General features: G+C 39.2%; 1 protein-coding gene across 1 annotated transcript in view; it reads right to left on the bottom strand.

Moving 5' to 3' along the window:
* The window catches only part of DYM (dymeclin), a 349,582-nt gene that overhangs the window by 267,213 nt on the left and 63,146 nt on the right, over window positions 1–19,223 (bottom strand). Inside the window, 1 exon segment of the mRNA XM_017888647.1 lies at window positions 12,454–12,506. Coding sequence (XP_017744136.1) covers window positions 12,454–12,506 — 53 coding nt within the window.

The following is a 19,223-nucleotide window of genomic DNA, read 5'->3' as shown; positions in this document are numbered from 1 at the left end:
GAGCCAAAGTTCAAGAGATCACCCGTGTCGCCTTCAACCAGATGCTCCTACATCCCTATGTCCAGGTGCCAACCATAGACCCTCATAACAACGCCCCCTAACAGCAGGAAGCAGCTAGACAGACAACGACGCCCCCATCACTATAATCAATAAAAGGTTGGACTGTCTGGACGGAGGGAGGGAGGGAACGAAAGAACAAAGGGACTAAAATGGCGCATTTCCAGGTTCTTCATTGTCAACTTTCCTGCGCCCGGGAAAGACACAGGTTGACTGCGCAGACGCAGTCTGACATCTGACGAAGAAAATTGAAACCTACCTAGCTGCGCCTACAGCCCTGCCCCCGACCCGCCTATGTCCCGCCCACTGCCCTCCCACTCCCGGGCCCAGGACATAAAAGCCGCTCCCGGCGGGCGCGCGGCGCGAACTTCCTTGGCCCCTGCTCGTGTGCGGACCTAGGAACCTCGCCCGAGAACGCCGGAGCGACTTTGTCGGCCTCCACCGCCGGAGACCGGTGAACCTCGCCCCTCCTTCACATTGGGTTGTAAATAAAGTTTTCTTTTACTTTGCCTACTTGCCTATTCTCTGGCATTTATTCTGGTGGTCGTCTGGAGCAAATCAATAATAAACTATGAAAGTTTATTAAATCTAAAACACCGTCCAGATCACAAATCATTTGAATGAAAAATTAAGAAAACATATCAACAAAGCGGTGTGGCTAGAGGGGGAGCTATTTGACCAGACAAAACTTTAAAGAATTTGTTTTTAACTTGAAATGATGGGCACTTCAGCAACTGTATCAGTAATCAGATTTAGTTTCTAGATCCAGGTCTATAATTAACTGAATACTGAACCTCAGACAAATCACTTTACTTCTCCAACCTCAGTTTTCTCATCTGCAAAAGAAACAACAGCTAACATACGATGAACAACATAGAGTAGGTGCTTTACATGCATTAACTCATTTAATCCTCACACCAACCCTCCAGGAAAAGCACTAGTATTGCTTCCATTTCATAGATCCTCACCTGGAGGTTGCTACTTGCTCAAGGAAACATCCTTATCAACTGGCTCAAATCTTTGACTTTAAACTGCTGGGTGAAGCAACCTCTATAATCAAGAAATTGGACTTAATGAAACTATAAAGCTCTACTAGGCTGCACAGCAAGTCACAGAAGCATGGAAGCTAAGAATTCATCAGAAGGGAGAGATTATTTTGTAGAACCTTTCATTTGACTGATGAAGAGACAGGCTCAGAAAGGCTAAGTGCTGGGCTTAAAGTCAACAATATGTTAGTAGCAAACATAGTCTTCTTCCTTGACCAATGGTTTTCAAAATGTGAGATTCCAGAGTCCTGGATAATTGTTTCTCTTCTGAAGTGTATTTTTAACTAGTTTGAAAACTGGAAATGCAAACACTCAAACACACTGGCTTGGGGAACCAGGAAAGTTCATTCTTACGAAGATCTGGGACTTTTGCATATATTTGAACTTCTTTTTTTCAAATGTAGAAACAGGGTCTTGATCTACACCCAGGCTGGACAGCAGTGGTGCAATCACAGCTCTCTGCAACCTTGAGCTCCTGGGTTCAAGTGATCCTTCTGCCTCAGCCTCCCAAGTAGTTAGTGCTATAGGCATGCACCACCATGCTCAGCTAATTGTATTTTTTGTAGAGATGGGATGGCCCTATGTTGCCCAGGCTGGCATATTTGAACTTATTGAAATGTGTCAAGATTTGAAAAAATGAAGTTTTCCAGAATATTTTTTAAAATTCAGGCCCATACATATATATTTTAAAATATTATACATAGGAGTAAGTACAGCATTACAGCATACCTGCATTGTGCTTAATAACTGCCAGGCTCACTCCCTGCTGCATATGTATTCTTGTCATGACTTGAGAGTCAATCCAAGTGACTGCCTAACTTTCTGTGATAAAATGACAAGCACTTTGCTATTCCAAGTGTGGCTCATGGACTGGCCACAACAGCATTATCTGAGAGCTTGGTGGAAGTTCAGAATCTCAGGTCCACCATACTCCTAACTGAAGTTGACAGTACTTCTCAAAGTTTAATGTGCATTTAAATCACAAGGCATTCTTATTAAAATGCAAATGGACTCCACATGTGTGAAATGTGCACTGAGATTCTCCATCTCTACCGCTCCCAGGTGACATCCACTGCTGCTGCTGCTAGCTGAAGAATACCACTGTGAGTAGCAAGGTCAACATTTGTTATCAATCAGCAGTTTTTGTCCAGCCTTCACAATCAAGAATAGATATGTGATAAGATAGTAGATAATGTTAAGAGTTTCACTTTGAAACAAAAATGTCCTATTCCTCTTTCAAGTTTTAGTGTTAATGAAAGAATACCCAGAGACCTCAGAATAAACTTTTTAAGAAAAAAAAAAACAGTTAAGGTTTGCAAGTGCATCTCTGTGGGACTTTATCTAGCTATTGCAAATCCAAACAAAATGCTGAAACAAACTAAGCTGAGGGTAACATGACTACAATCATCACTCAGAATCCCAACACTGAAATCTTTGTTCATTCAACAGCCCCCCTTTATTGCTGAATGGCCTTGTAATTGTTGAATGTATAAATGATTAGCTATTTAAAAAAACAAAACATTGTGTTTTTGGAAAGAGTAACCAGACTACTTGATTGATATAATTAAAGAGCTGTGTACCTTCTTCATTCATTCATTCAATCAGCATGTATTTATTGAGCTACTCATATGTGCCCACACTGTTTCAGATACTAAGGAGATACTTGTAAAGAGAACTCCCTGTCTTCATGGAGCTTACCTACCAAGACAGTTAAAAAGTTTCCATGATACTCTTTTGGATAAGATGAAGATTAGGGCAGTAAGTTAATAAAATTAAATACACTCAATGATTTTAAACAATACTCCATGGTAGATTCAAGATTCCAAAATATCTCAATGGTAGAAGAAAAGAAATTTTACATGATCACAGTTAATTGGTGCAAATAAAATGCTATGTTGAAGCTGAATGAGCTTCGGGAACCAGAGTAACAACACAGGAGGTTCAACCGGAAAGCAGAAAAGTGTAATGGGACTAGATTACAGAATCTGACAAAGTTCAAATCTCAGTTCCACCACTGACCAGCTGTAGAACACTTGGCAACTTACCAAACTGGCCCCTGCCTCAGTTTCCTCATCTGTAAAATTAAGATAACAACAGTGCTTAATAAAGAGCTAACTTGCCTGATGCTAGAGCTTGAACTTGTAGCAGTCTGTTAACTAGTGATGCTCGTGTAAAGAAGGGAATGCCCCCATCTCTACAAGAATTCAGGCAAAGTTTGGGTAACATTCAGATAAGGGTATTGTAGACAGGATTTCTGTTTGAGATGAGAGATTAAATTTGCGAAGCCCCTGAAACAAACTTTTCTAAGATCTCACTGAAAGACTCATGAGCTCTAAAATCCAACAACCAATGTAGAGAAAATACAGAGGAGAGAGGACAAGACGACCCCACACAGGGATACAACAAACAAAATCTACATTGTGGGAAACTCCACCATTCAATTTCTTCAATAAATACACTGAGAGAGGGAAAAGAAGAAAAAGACAGATGAAAAGGGAAACTTGCTATGAAAAGAAATGTAAAGATATAACCAAAAATAATGTGTGAACTTATTCGGCCCCCAGTTCAAACAAAATGAGACAATTACAAATTTGAACACTGAATATTTTGTGATATTAAAAGTTGTTTTTTTCGTAAGATAGTGGTACTTTTTTTTTAAGAATCCTTATTTAGAGATACATATTGGGCTTGGACAACACAGCAGCATATGGTGGAGGGAGAGGTAGAAAGACACTGATGCAGATGATCAACCTGGGAACTTCAGAATTCCCTCATACCCCAAATCCAAGAAGTGAGGGTAATGAAGGTCCCATTTAAACTAAGAAGACTTGGACAAATAAAACCTTCTCGGGCTCTATAAATTAGGTTGGGAAATATATCAGTTTGCTCTCAAACTAAAATAACAGCAGATTCAACAAGCATCTATAGGATCTACGCAAGCAACAGAGGAAATAAACACAGCTTCTCTGGGACCAAACAATGCACCTTCATGGGTTATACCCCATCCCCTTACTCTGCTTTATTTTTCTGAACAGCCACCATTATATAAACTAGATATACTTATTTATTATCTGGCTCCTCAATGAAATAAATAGATCCATGAGGTCAGAGACCTGGGTCAGTGTTTTTTGCAGTCACAGCCCAAGCTTATGGGATAATTCCTGTAATATAGTAGGTGCTCCATAAATATGTTAGTTTAATGAAAACGAGAAAATAACAACAACAGCAACCAGAGGATAAGAAATGAATTACAGTGAAACCTCAGAAGAAAAGCTAAATCAAAATTGCCAAAAGAATTTTAATACATAGCAATCAACAATGGACAATAGGAAAATTAACCATCTATTTTTTAAAAAAGAACAGAAATCCATTGGGGGAAACACGTGTAATGAAAAGAGAGCAAGCCAAGCACAGCAGCACACACCTGCATCCCAGCACTTGGAGAGGCCAAGGTGAGAGGAATGCTTTTGGGCAGAAGTTCAAGACCAGCCTAGGCAACATCACAAAACCCCATCTCTACACAAAATACAAAAATTAGCCAGGTGTGGTTGTGCATGCCTATGGTCCCAGCTACCCAGGAGGCCAGGCAGGAGGACTGCTTTGAGCCCAGGAGGTTGAAGCTACAGTAAGCCATGATCATACCACTGCACTCCAGCATGAGCGACAGAGCAAGACCATGTCTCAAAAAAAAAAAAAAGAAAAGAAAAGAAAAACGGCTGGGTGCAGTGAGCCACACCCATAATCCCAGCAGTTTGGGAGGTCGAGGCAGGAAGATCACTTGAGGTCAGAAGTTCAAGACTAGCCTGGCCAATATGGTAAAACCCCATCTCTACTAAAAATACAAAAATTAGCTAGGCATGGTGGTGCATGCTTGTAATCCCAATTACTTGGGAGGCTGAGGTGGAGAATGGCTTGAACCCAGGGGGGCAAAGGTTGCAGTGAGCCAAGATCATGCCACTGCACTCCAGCCTGGGCGACAGAGCAAGATTCCATTTCAACAAAAAAAAAAAAAAAAAAGAAGAGAGCAGCCTATCTACAAAAGACTAGAAATGATTAAGAAATAAGCTAAAAATGCAATAACAGCTAAAACATACACTACAATAGTAAAAGAGGAGAACTGGCAGTGTACAAAACGTTGAAATCAATCATACAAAGGAGGAAATATGAGAAAAGAACAGAGACAAAAAGATACAGAAAGTAAAGAACAGAGATCCAACGTGAACATTACGGGTGATCAAGAGGTAAGGAGAAGAAACTAAAACACAAAATCAGAGCCATAATGAAAAAAAGAAAAAAGAAAAACAAACTTCTGAACTGAAAAAGATCTTAATACACCAATCAAAACACCTCATCAAATTATAGGAAAACGATACAGAGAAAAGCATAATAAGAAATATTTATTGCCAAGAGTTAAAGGAAAAGTCTCATGAACAAAAGCAAAAAAAAAAAAAAAAAAAAAAAAAAAAAAAGGACAAATGAGGCCACAGAACTTGGAGATATCCCTAGGTTAAAATGCCAAAACAAGAAGTGAGGATACCTGGCTCCTGAAAAAGTTGTATTTATATGCCAAAGGCAGACTCTTCTGCTCTGAAAGAGCAGACTCTTTCAGGAGAGGACGGTACAGCTGCTTCTTTACCCTTTATAAGCTGGCAAATGTTTTTCCTCATCCCTCACCTACAAGGAGTCTGACTATCATATAAAACAACTGACCTGGCTCTCACAGCATCATCCTAGTGGGTAAGAACTAGGACAAAGAAGGACCAATGGATGTCTTATTTACTGTGAAGTATTTAATATGAAATCTGGGCTGGGTGTGGTGGCTCAAGCCTGTAATCCCAGCACTTTGAAGGCCAAGGCGGGTGGATCACCTGAGGTCAGGAGTTCAAGACCAGCCTGACTGACATGGTGAAACTTCATCTCTACTAAAAATACAAAATTAGCTGAGTGTGGTGGTGCATGCCTGTAATCCCAGCTACTTGGAGGCTGAGGGAGGAGAATCGCTTGAACCCAGGAGGTGGAGGTTGTAGTGAGTGGAGATCACACTATTGCACTCCAGCCTGGGCAACAAGAGCAAAACTCTGTCTCAAAAAAAAAAAAAAAAAAAGAAATCTGATCCAGAAAACCTCATGTGTACATTCAGGAAAAAGGTAATAAAGCTAAGCATGAAAAGCCTAACAAAAATAATGGCCAATGCTTTGGGAGGCTGAGGTGGGAGGCATGCTTGGGGCCAGCAGTTCAAGACCAGCCTGGATAAGAGGGTGAGACCCTATTCCTTAAAAAAAAAAAAAAAAAAAAAGAAAAAAAGGCAACATATTTCCCAAAACTGATGAAAACATTAATCTACACATCTAAGAGATGCAAGCTACCATGCCAGGCTAATTTTATTTTATTTTATTTTTGTAGAGACAAGGTCTTGCTATGTTGCCCAGACTGGCATCTAACTCCTGGCCTCAAGCAATCTTCCTGCTGTGGCCTCCCAAAGAGCTGTAATTACAGGTGTGAGCCACCACGCCTGGCCAAAAAACTCTTTTAAATGGCAAAGAGAACATCTTACAAGCAGCAGGAAAAAATTTCTCAACATTTTCAGGGGAACAACAATACAATTAATGTCAGACTTATCTGAAAAAATAGAGACCAGAAGATAGTAGAATAATATGTTCAAAGTGCTGAAAGAGAAAAAAATGTTAACCAAGAATTCGATATCTAGAAAAACTACCCTTTGAAAATGAAGGAATCAGGAGAGAAAGAAACAACTTTACACGGAAGAAATTTGATAAATAGTACCTCAGCCAAGTGATCAATGTCAACACCATCAGTGATAAGTCATATTAACAGCATGTCCCCTTGAGACAGTGTGTTCAGAACAGCACTTCATCTCCATGGTCTTCCTTCCACAAACCTATAACCCCAGTTTAAGTATGAGAAAGTCATCAGACAACTCAAATTGAGAAATGTTTTGGAAAATACCCTACTAATACTCCCCAAAATCGTCAAAAGGCATCAAAAATGTGGAAAATTTGAGAGACTGTTGCAGACCAGAGAAATACATGACGATCAGAAGTCATGTGGCACCCTAGGTGGGATCCTGGAACAGTGAAGGCACATTAGGAGAAAGCAAGTGAAAGACTGAATGAAGTGTGCAGTTTAGTTAATAGAATTAACATAACCTCATTTTATCATGCTTTGCTTTATTGTGCTTCAAAGATACTGCATTTTTTACAAATTGAAGGTTTGTGGCAACCTTGCAGTGAGCAAGTCTATCAGCGCCATTTTTCCAACAACACATGCTCACTTCATGTCTCTGCATCACATTTTGGTAGTTCTTGCAAAATGTCTTCATGTTTATTTACTTACTTTTTTCTTTTTTTTTGAAACGGGTCTTACTCTGTCACCTAGGCTGAATGCAGTAGTGTGATCACAGCTCACTGCAGCCTCAACCTCCCAGGCTCAAGAGATCTTCCCATCTCAGCCTCCTGAGTTGCTACTCAGGAGTCACCATGTCTGGCTAATTTTCTTTTAGTTTTTTGTAGAGACAGGGTCTTGCTATGTTGCCCAGACTGGTCTCAAATTCCTGGACTCAAGCAATCCTCCCGCCTTGGCCTCCCAAAGTGCCAGGATTACAAGCCACCATGCCCAGCCAATTCTTGCAATATTTCAAGCATTTTATTGTTATATCTGTATAGTGATCTCTAATCAGTGATCTTTTTGTGTGTGTGTGTCAGAGTCTCATCTGTCACCCAGGCTGGAGTGCAATGCTGCGATCTCGACTCACTGCGATTCTCCTGCCTCAGCCTCCCGAGTAGCTGAGATGAAAGGCACCTGCCATCATGCCCAGTCAATTTTTCTATTTTTGTAGAGATGGAGTTTCACGATGTTGGCCAGGCTGGTCTTGAACTCCTGACCTCGGGTGATATGCCCACCTCAGCCTCCCAAAGTGCTGGGATTACAGGAGTGAGCCACCGCACCTGGTCGAATCAGTGATCTTGGATGTCATGTTGTCACGAGCAAGAAGATTATGACTCATTAAAGGCTCAGATGATGTGTTAGCATTTTTTTGTGATACAGTTATACGATTAAGATACGTACATTTAACACATGTTATTGCACATTTGATAGACCATGGTATAATGTAAACATAACATTTATAAGCACGGGGAAACCAAAAAATTCATGCAACTTACTTTATTGCAATACTGGCTTTATCTCAGTGGTCTGGAACTGACCCACAATATCTCTGGGGTATATCTGTACCAATGTTGATTCCTTAGTTGAAACAAATGTACCATACTAAAGTAAGATGTTAAAATAGGGGAAATAGGTGAAGACTATACAGGAACGCTCTATACTAGCTTTGAAATGTTTCCATGAGTCTACAGCTATTCTAAAATTAAAAGCTTGTTTTAAAAATCTCAGTAGATAGTTTTAACAGCAAATGGGACATACCAGAAGAAAAGATGAGTACCAGGGACAGTAGCTCACACTTGTAATCCCAGCACTTTGTGGGGGCCTAGCAGGGAGGATCATTTGAGCCCAGAAGCTCAAGACAACATGGCAAGATCCCACCTCTACAGAAAAGTTAAAAATTATCCAGGCATAGTGACATATGCCTGTAGTCCCAGCTACTCAGGAGGTTGAAGTGGAAGGATCTCTTGGGCCCAGGAAGTTGAGGTTGCACTGAGCAGTGATAGTGCCACTGCACTCTAGCCTGGGAAACAGAGTGAAACACTGTCTCAAAATAAAAATTAAAAAAAAAAAAAAAAAGGAAAAGATTAGAAACTAAAGATGAATTAACAGAAAATATCTCATTGAAGGCCAGAGACAAAAATAATGTAAACTACAAAAGAAAAAAAGGCCTAACAAGTATATGGGACACAATGGAAACAAAAGCATTGAACACAAGTATAACAAGTGTCCCAGGAGGAGAGGAGAGACAGAATAGAACAAAAATTTTATATATAAACAGATAATGGCTAAGAATTTTCCAATACTGATAAAAGACACCAACCCACAGATTTAAGAATCTCTACAAACCTCAGGCGACAAAAAAACAAAGGAAACTTCTCCTCAGCACCTCACTCTAAGGCTACTGAAAACCAAAAGATAACAAGAAAAACTTAAAAGCAGCCAGAAGTTAAAAATTCCATTATTTTCAAAGAAGCAACAATAAGGTTGACTGCTTTCTTCACAACAAAACAAGAAAAGCTAAAAATAACGAAATGACACCTTTAAAGTACGGAAAATAAATTAATGTCTATCTAAAATTCTATATCCAGCAAAACATATGCTTCAAAAGCAAAGAAAAAAATAGAACATTTTCAGACCAAAAAAAGAAAAAAGAGAAGGAAAATTGTTGACAGTAGACGAGCACTTAAAAAAATTTTTTTTCAAAAAGGAAACTAAGCATACTCACAAAGCCCTTAAAGTTGATATGCATTTATACCTATTGATGTGAAGAGGTTCCTGACATGCTGCTGAGTGTAAACGAAATATAAATAATACCATTTATATGGCCGGGCGCGGTGGCTCAAGCCTGTAATCCCAGCACTTTGGGAGGCCGAGACGGGCGGATCACGAGGTCAGGAGATCGAGACCATCCTGGCTAACGTGGTGAAACCCCGTCTCTGCTAAAAAATACAAAAAAACTAGCCGGGCGAGGTGGCGGGCGCCTGTAGTCCCAGCTACTCGGGAGGCTGAGGCAGGAGAATGGCATAAACCCGGGAGGCGGAGCTTGCAGTGAGCTGAGATCCGGCCACTGCACTCCAGCCTGGGCGACAGAGCGAGACTCCGTCTCAAAAAAAAAAAAAAAAAGAAAAGAAAAAACAACAACAACAAAAAAAAACAAATATAAATAATACCATTTATATGAAACTGTCACTAAAGATTAGCAGCGATTACATATGTACTGCTTAATATGAGATGATTTTTATTTTAGCCGAACCATCATCATGTTTACTGGAATTTGGGGCAATAAATGTATATCTTTTTTTGCTGTTCCCAAAAGTATTTTTAAACACTGATACAATGTCAAAGGAAAAACACAGATTAAAATGTGTGTGTGTGTGAGTGTGTGTGTCTGTACGGTGGATGATATATATATAAATTTATATCCATTGCATAAGTAGAAGAAAAAATACAAAAACATCAACAATGCCTATGTCAGGGTTTTCAAATTATGAGCAATTACTACTTTGTTTACATTTTAGTATGCTTTCCACATTACATACAATGAGTAAATATTACTTGCTTTTTTTTGCCCCTAGATTTGGAGTCTTGCTCTATTGTCCAGACTGGAGTCCAGTGGCACCATCACAGTTCCCTACAGCCTCAAATTCCTGGGCTCAATCAATCCTCCTGCCTCAGTCTCCCAAGCAGCTGAGACTACAGGCACGTGCCACCATGCCTGGCTAAGTTTTTTCAATTTTTTTGTGTGTAGAGATAGAATCTTATTATGTTGCCTAAGCTGGTCTTGAACTCTGACCTCAAGCAACCCTCCTGCCTCAGCCTCCTAAGTTACCAGTATTATAGGCATGAGCCACCACTCCCAGTTATTTTCGGTTTTCTTAATGTAATTTTTTTCTTTATTTGTTTTCTTATTGCTTTATTTTGTTATATTTTTCTGTTTTTTCATCTTTTAATTTTTTAATTTTATAAAACCCAAAGTCACCTTAAAAGTCATTATCACAGTAACTACACTAATATTGTTACATCAAACTGCTTAATTTTCAGCACTGAATTGCAACATGGCTTTTGAAAGCCAGCTCTATTAAGCAAAAAATTCCCTAAGCTATGGTTGTAAGGCAAGGCAACTACTACAATAACACCTTTTTCATTATCAACATAGTTTGTTCTTAAAAACAAAAATATTTGGGCCCAGGCACAGTGGCTGACGCCTGTAATATCCCAACACTTTGGGGGTCCAAGGTAGGAGGAGGATGGCTTGCAGCCAGGAGCCTAAGACTAGCCTCGGCAACACAGGAGACCCCCATCTCTACAAAAATAAAATAAAATCATTAGGCAGGTGTGGTGCCATGCACCTGTACCCCAGCTTCTCAGGAGGCTGAGGTAGAAGGATCACTGAAGCCCAGAAGATCAAGGCTGCAGTGAGCCACAATGGCACCAGTGCACTCCAGCCTGGGCAGCAAAGTAAGACTCTCTCTCTTTAAAAAAAAAAAAAAAAAAAAAAAATCATCAAAACTGTTTTAGCAAAATAGTTTATATGGGAGTTATCCATATAGCTTGATTTTTTTTTTTTTTTTTTTTTAATTTTTTTTGAGACAGAGTCTTGCTCTGTCTCCCACGCTGGAGTGCAGCGGCACCCTCTTGGCTCACTGCAACCTCTGCCTCCTGGGTTCAAGCAATTCTCTGCCTCAGCCTCCTGAGTAGCTGGGATTACAGGCGCCTGCCACCATGCCTGGCTAATTTTTGGACTTTCAGTACAGACAGGGTTTCACCATCTTGGCCAAGCTGGTCTTGAACTCCTGACTTCATGATCCACCCACATCAGCCTCCCAAAATGCTGGGATTATAGGCGTGAGCCACAGTGTCTGGCCTATATAGCTTGATTTTAAAACAGATATTGTTCTCACTTATTATACTCCTGTACACTAAGTATTTTACAGACACATTATCTTTAATTTTCAAAGCACCAATGCAATCTAAGTATAACTGCCTGCATTTTAAAAATATATACAATTTCTTCCAATTGCTATGAACTTGAAAGTTAAGCATTTGAAAACAAGACCTGAAAAGGTAACATTTGCTGATATAACTGGTTTGCAATGACTACACGCCACACATTGTACTGAATATTTCATATTACCTAATTTTTCCTTATAAGAATCCTGTAAATAGTTGTCCTTATCCTCAACTTATATGAGGAAATTAAAGCTCAGCCAATAAGTCTCACAGCTGAAATTAAAATCATAAAGTGATTCTGGATTCCATGCTCTTTGCCATAATATCAATTTGTTATAGAAACTTTCTAATATATATTCCTAATAGATTTTAATAAGTAATAATTATTCTGGTGAACATAGTCAATAACAGCAGTTGGTAAATCACATTATTTTCAGTATTTCAAAATTCACAAAAAGAATAAGCCGAAAGACTGTCTATGGTTTAGCAGAGTCCATTGCCACTACTGCAGATATAGTCAAGTATGTGTCATATTGCTATTGACTGAAGGGTACCTTCTAGCAGCATCTGTGAATGCCATGAATAGAAAAAATTATTACTACTGCTATCAAAGAAGAATAATTACTTCATTAATTCAATTCATATACTATCAAAATCTAAAACCAAATTTGAAAACAATGCCCCACACACATATACACACATTTTCCCCACTTACCTAATGACCTGCAGACTGAAATGGTTGCTTCCTCCAAGAGTTTCAACTCAGTACTGGAAAGACAGAAGAATAAAGGTAATTAATGACTATAATACTAAATATGTACATACTAATCAGTTAAAGAAATATATAAAGATAAGAAAAATAATTTAGAAGAAAAATATGGTACACAGTAGTGAACAATAAGATCAGCAAAAAAAAAAAGTTACGCTTCAATTTTCAATATAATTAGGAAATTTACTGTAATTCTAAATATGAGACTCCTAAAGAGAAGAGCTTGGGGCACCCTGCCTTTTAGGCATTGAGGCAGCGGGGAGACTTAGCAAAATTCAAGAAAGGCACTCCAAAGTAGAGAGCACAAGGCAGGGGCCCTGTGTGCCCAATTCTAAAGGCAGTACTAATTATAGTTTAGAAAGATGATATTATTTTTGGGAAATACATGCAGTGTCATGATTTCTGCAATACTTTCAAAAAGTTCTACAAAAAAAAGGAAAATGAAGAAATAAGGCAAGAAAAGAGAGATGATACATATATGTTTTGGTGGTTTATAAATATGTAGAAAAAAGATACAAAGATACAAACAGAAACAGATACAGAGACAGACTCAAACTGACACAGAGAAAAGAGGCACAGACAGAGACAGAAATAAAGCTTAGAAGAAAATATGTTTCTTGAGATTGCATTTGACAACGATTTCTTGGATGTGACACCAAAAAGCACAGGTATCAACAGAAAAAAACAGACATGCTGGACTTTACCAAAATTAAAAACTTCTGTGCGTCAAAGGATACTATCTACAGAGTGAAAGTCAACCCACAGAATGGAAAACAAATATTTGTAAATCACATATCTGATAAGAGACTGATATCCAGAATATACTTTTAAAACTCCTACAACTCAACAACAACAAAAACCAGACAATCCAATTTTAAAATGAACCAATGACTTAAATAGCCATTTTCCAAAGAGGATATAGAAATGGCCAATAAGTACATGAAAACATGCTCAACATCACTAGTCATTAGTGAAACACTAAAAGCAGAGTGGGATAACACTACATACCCATTGGGATGGCTTTTATTTAAAAAAAAAAAAAAAGGCCAGGTGAGGTGGCTCACACCTGTAATCCCAGCACTTTGGGAGGCTGAGGAGGGCAGATCACTTGAGGTCAGGAGTTCGAGACCAGCCTGGCCAATATGGTGAAACCCATCTCTACTAAAAACACAAAAATTAGCCGGGCATGGTGGTACACACCTGTGATCCCAGTTACTCGGGAGGCTGCGGCAGGAGAATCGCTTGAACCCAGGAGGTGGAGTTTGCAGCGACCCAAGATCGTCCCACTGTACTCCAACCTGGGAGACAGAGTCCGACTCCATCTCAAAACAAAAAAAAAAAAAAAGAAAAAAGAGGAGGAAGAAGAGGAAGGAGGAAGAGGAGGGAAGGAGGGAGGGAGGGAGGGAAGGATGAAGGAAAAAAAACAGAAAGTAACAAGTGTTAGCAAGGATGCAGAGAAATTAGGACCCTTGTACACTGATGGTACGTAAAATGATGCAGCCACTATGGCAAAAAATATGGCAGTTCCTCAAAAAATTAAACATAAAATTACCATACGATCCAGCAGTTCTACTTCCGGGTAGATACCCAAAAGAAGTAAAAGCAGGGTCTTGAAGAGATAGTTGTACACTCATGTTCACAGCAGCTCCATTAACAGTAGCCAAGAGGTAGAAGTAACCCACATGTCTACCAACAGATAGATGGATAAATGAAACGTACATACACACAATGGAATATTACTTAGCCTTAAGAAATAGGGAATTTTGCCAGGCGCGGTGGCTCGTGCCTGTAATCCCAGCACTTTGGGAGGCCAAGGCGGGCAGATCACCTGAGGTCAGGAGTTCAAGACCAGCCTGACCAACATGGAGAAACCCCATCTCTACTAAAAATACAAAATTAGCCGGGCATGGTGGTGCATGCCCATAATTCCAGCTACTCGGGAGGCTGAGGCAGGAGAATCTCTTAAATGTGGGAGGCAGAGGTTGCGGTGAGCCAAGATGGTGCCATTGCACTCCAGCCTAAGCAACAAGAGTGAAACTCCATCTCAAAAGAAAATAATAATAATAAAAATAAATAAATAAAACACGGAATTTCAATATATGCTACAACATGAATGAACCTTGAAGACATTATGCTAAGTGAAATAAGCCAGCCACAAAAAGATAAATATTGTATAATTCCTCTTATATGAGGCTCCTAGGGGAGTTAAACTCGCAGAGAAAAACCAAAAAGGTGGTTGCCAGGGGCTGGGGATGGGAAAATAGGGAATTAGTGTTTAGTCAGTATAGAGTTTAAGTTTGCCAAGATTAAAAAGTTTTAGAGATGGATGGTGTTAATGGTTGCACAACAATGTGAATATACTTAATGCCAGAGAACTACACACTTTAAAATGGTTAAAATCATTTTACATCGTGTATATTTCACCACAATTTTTTTAAGTGCATTCCAACTCCTGTTCAACTATTTACTAGATAGTTGACCTTGGGCTGGTTTGTTAAATCTTTATGTCTTAATTTCCTCATATATAAAACACAAATAGTAAGAGTACCTTCATAAGGTTATTATGATTAAATTATACAGTATCGATAAAGTGCTTAGAACAGTGCCTGGCACAAAGTAAATCCTCAATAAATGATAGACTCTGTTCCATTTGTCTGTGTTTGTTTTTATGCCAGTACCATGCTGTTATGCTTACTATTGCTTTGTAGTGTATTTTGAAATCAGGTAACATAATGTCTCCAGATTTGCTCTTTTTGCTCAAGATTGCTTCGGCTCTTCTGGGTCTTCTGTGTTGCCACAGAAATTTTAGAATTTTTTTTCTATTTCTGTGAAAAATATCACTGGTATTTTGATAGGGATTGCATTGAATCTATAGATCACTTTAGATAGCATAGACATTTTAACAATATTTATTCTTCTGATACATAACAAGGGATATTCTTTGCATTTATTTATGTCTTCTTCAATTTTTTTCATCAATATCTTATAGTTTACATTGCAGAGATCTTTACCTCCTCAGTTAAATTTATTGCTAGGTGTTTTTTTAATAGCTACTGAAAATGTATTACCTTATTTCTTTTTTCAATAGTTCAACAGAATAAAGAACCCAGAAATAAATCCATACACGATTTTTGACAAAGGCATCAAGAACACACATTGGGGAAAGAACAATCTCTTCAACAAATGGTACTGAGTAAACTGAATATTCACATGCAGAAAAATGAAACTAGACCCCTATCTCTAACCACTTACAAAAATCAACTTAAAATACAGACTTAAATGTACAACCTGAAACTATGAAACTACTTGAAGAACACTTAGGTGAAATGCTGAAGGACATTGGTCTGGGCAAGGACTTGTTGGACAAGACCTCAAAAGCACAGAGAACAAAAGCAAAAATAGACAAATAGGGTTATATCAAACTAAAAAGCTTCTGCACAGCAAAGGAAACAACAAAGTGAATAGACAATCCAAAGAAAAGGAGAAAATATTTGCAAACTATGCATCTGACAAGGGACTCATCCCAGATACATAAGGAACTCAACAGAAAAAAAAAAAAATCCAATTTAAAAATGAACAAAAGACCTAAATAGACACCCCTCAAAAGAAGACATACAAGGCCGGGTGCAGTGGCTCACACCTGTAATCCCAGCACTCTGGGAGGCTGAGGCAGGAGGATCACCTGAGGTCGGGAGTTTGAGACCTGCCTGACCAACATGGAGAAATCCCATCTCTACTAAAAATACAAAATTAGCCAGGCATGGTGGCACATGCCTGTAATCCCAGCTACTGGGGAGGCTGAGGCAGGAGAATCGCTTGAACCCAGGAGGCAGAGGTTGCGGTGAGCCAAGATCATGTCATTATACTCCAGCCTGGGCAACAAGAGCAAAATTCTGTATCAAAAAAAAAAAAAAAAAAAGACATACAAATGGCAACAGGTATATGAAAAATATGCTCATCACCACTAATCACCAGGGAAAAGCAAATCAAAACCACAATGAGATATCACATCACCCAGTTAGAATGGCTATTAATAAAAAGACAAAAAATTACAAACGTTGGCAAGGATGCAGAGAAAGGGAAACTCTTATACAATGTTGGTAGGTGCTATAATTTGGATGTTTGATCCCTATAAACCTCATATTGAAATCTGATCCCCAATGTTAGAGATGGGGCCTAATGGCAGGTGTCTGGGTTATGGGGGCAGATCCCTTATGAACAGATTGATACCCTCCCTCAGAAGTGAATCACTTCTCACTCTATTAGTTCCCATTAGTACTGGTTGTGAAAAAGAGCCTGGCATCTCCTCACCCCATTGTTCCCTTTCTCATCATATGTTCTTTGTACACACCACCTCCCCTTCACCTTCTGCCATGAGCAGAAGCAGCCTGAGACCCTCATCAGATGCAGATGCTGCTACCAGCCTGCAGAAGTGTGAGCCAAATAAACCTCTTTTCTTTAGAAATTATCCAGCCTCAGGTATTCCTTTATAGCAACACAAAACAGACCAAGGCACTAGGAAAGTAAATTAATACAGCCATTAAGGACAACAGTAGGGAGGTTTTCCAACAAATTAAAAATAGAACTACCATATAATCCAATAATCCGACTACTGGGTATAAACATTGAGCATCCCTCACCCAAAATGCTTGGTACCAGGAGCATTTCTGACTTCAGATTTTTTTTCCCCCGATTTTGAAATATTTGCATTATAGCTGAGCATCCCTAATCCAAAAACCCAAAATCCAAAATAGTGCAATGAGTATTATTCTCTAAGCATCATGTCAGTGCTCAAAAAGTTTTGGATTTTGGAGCATTCTGGATTTCAGATTTTTGGATTAGGGATACTCAACTTCTATATCCAAAAGAAACAAAATCAGTATGTCAAAGAGATATCTGCACCCCCATGTTTACTGCAGCACTATTTACAATGGCCAAGATATGGAATCAACATAAGTATCCATCAATGGATGAATTTTTTAAAATGAGGTACATATACACAATGGAATACTATTCAGGCATAAAAATAAATGAAATCCTGCCCTTTGCGGCACCTGGATGAACCCACAAGACATTAAGTGAAATAAGTCAAGCATAAAGACAAATAGGACATGATGTCACTCATCTGTGAAAACTTGTTGATCCATAGAGGTAAACAGTAGAACAGTGGCACTGAAGGCTGAGTAGGACAGGCAGGGAGAGGCAGAGAGGTCAACAGGTACAAAGTTACATTAGATAAGAGGGATAAGTTCTGGTGTTCTATTATACAGTAAGGTGACTAGAATTAACCATAATGTACTTTACATTTCAAAATGGCTAAAATAATTTTGAATGTTCTCACCACAAAGAAATAACAAGTATTTGAGGTGATGGATATGCTGATTGCCCTGATTTATTCATTATACAATGTATAATACATCAAAATATCATATGGTACTCTATAAATATAATTATGTCAATTAACAAAACTTTTTAAAAATGATAGCTATTATTGATTCCAAAATGTAGTGATTTCCCCATAGCTAATACATTAAAATAATGCTTCACATTTGTTTAACCCTTTAAATGTCTTTTTTTTTTTTTGAGATGGAGTCTCGCTCTGTCGCCCAGGCTGGAGTGCAGTGGCCGCATCTCAGCTCACTGCAAGCTCCGCCTCCCGGGTTTACGCCATTCTCCTGCCTCAGCCTCCCGAGTAGCTGGGACTACAGGCGCCCGCCACCTCGCCCGGCTAGTTTTTTGTATTTTTTTAGTAAAGACGGGGTTTCACCATGTTAGCCAGGATGGTCTCGATCTCCTGACCTCGTGATCCGCCCGCCTCGGCCTCCCAAAGTGCTGGGATTACAGGCTTGAGCCACCGCACCCGGCCTAAATGTCTTTCAAAACACTTTCAAATATATTGGTGCAATTAAATCCCATGAAAATCTCTTCCAGGGGACAGGGTCATTATAAACCTTATTTTTATAGATAAGAAAACTGAGGCATGCAAGGAGTTTAAAGTAAAATTCCAGGAATCCGAAGTCTGAGTAGAACAAGAACCAGTTTTAGAGCCTGGTGACTTGACTAAAACTTATGTTTTATTTTCTACCAATACACATGGTACAGTAAATCCTCCAAATGGGCAACTCTCTTGTGGCAGCTTTAAAACCTGTACCCCTCCAGAGTTCTTTTCTGTTGCTGGTGAAGTGCACTTCTTAAGAGTGACTCACTGCATCAAGGTTTTTGACAAGAAAATTTTAGAAAAACTGTGGAAGGAAACTGATTGGTCTTTGTTGTTGTTGCTGTTGTTGTGGTGGTGGTGGTTGTTGTTGTTTTTGAGACAGACTCTCCCTCTGTTGCCCAGGCTAGAGTGCAGTGGTGCGATCTCGGCTCACTCCAAGCTCCGCCTTCTGGGTTCACGCCATTCTCCTGCCTCAGCCTCTGAAATAGTTGGGACTACAGGCACCCGCCACCACGCCCAGCTAATTTTTTTGTATTTTTTAGTACCCAGTCTAGTTGTGAAAATTTTCGTAATCACTTCCTTACCGAATTATCTTCCGGGTAGCCCAATGAAGGTTCTTAACTGTGTTTCAGATTTTGTGTGTGTGTGTGTGTGTGTGTGGTGTGGGTGTGTTTTTTTTTTTTTTTTTTTTTTTTTTTTTTTTTCTGTGTGTGCTGTGTGGTGTGCTGTGAGGGAGAGAGGAGATGAGAGAGGAGAGAGAGAGAGAGAGAGAGGTTGA

This window comes from Rhinopithecus bieti, unplaced genomic scaffold, assembly GCF_001698545.2.
Source record: "Rhinopithecus bieti isolate Rb0 unplaced genomic scaffold, ASM169854v2 scaffold_18295, whole genome shotgun sequence".
NCBI classification, from domain to species: Eukaryota; Metazoa; Chordata; class Mammalia; order Primates; family Cercopithecidae; genus Rhinopithecus; species Rhinopithecus bieti.
This window is presented reverse-complemented; position numbering and strand designations above follow the sequence as displayed.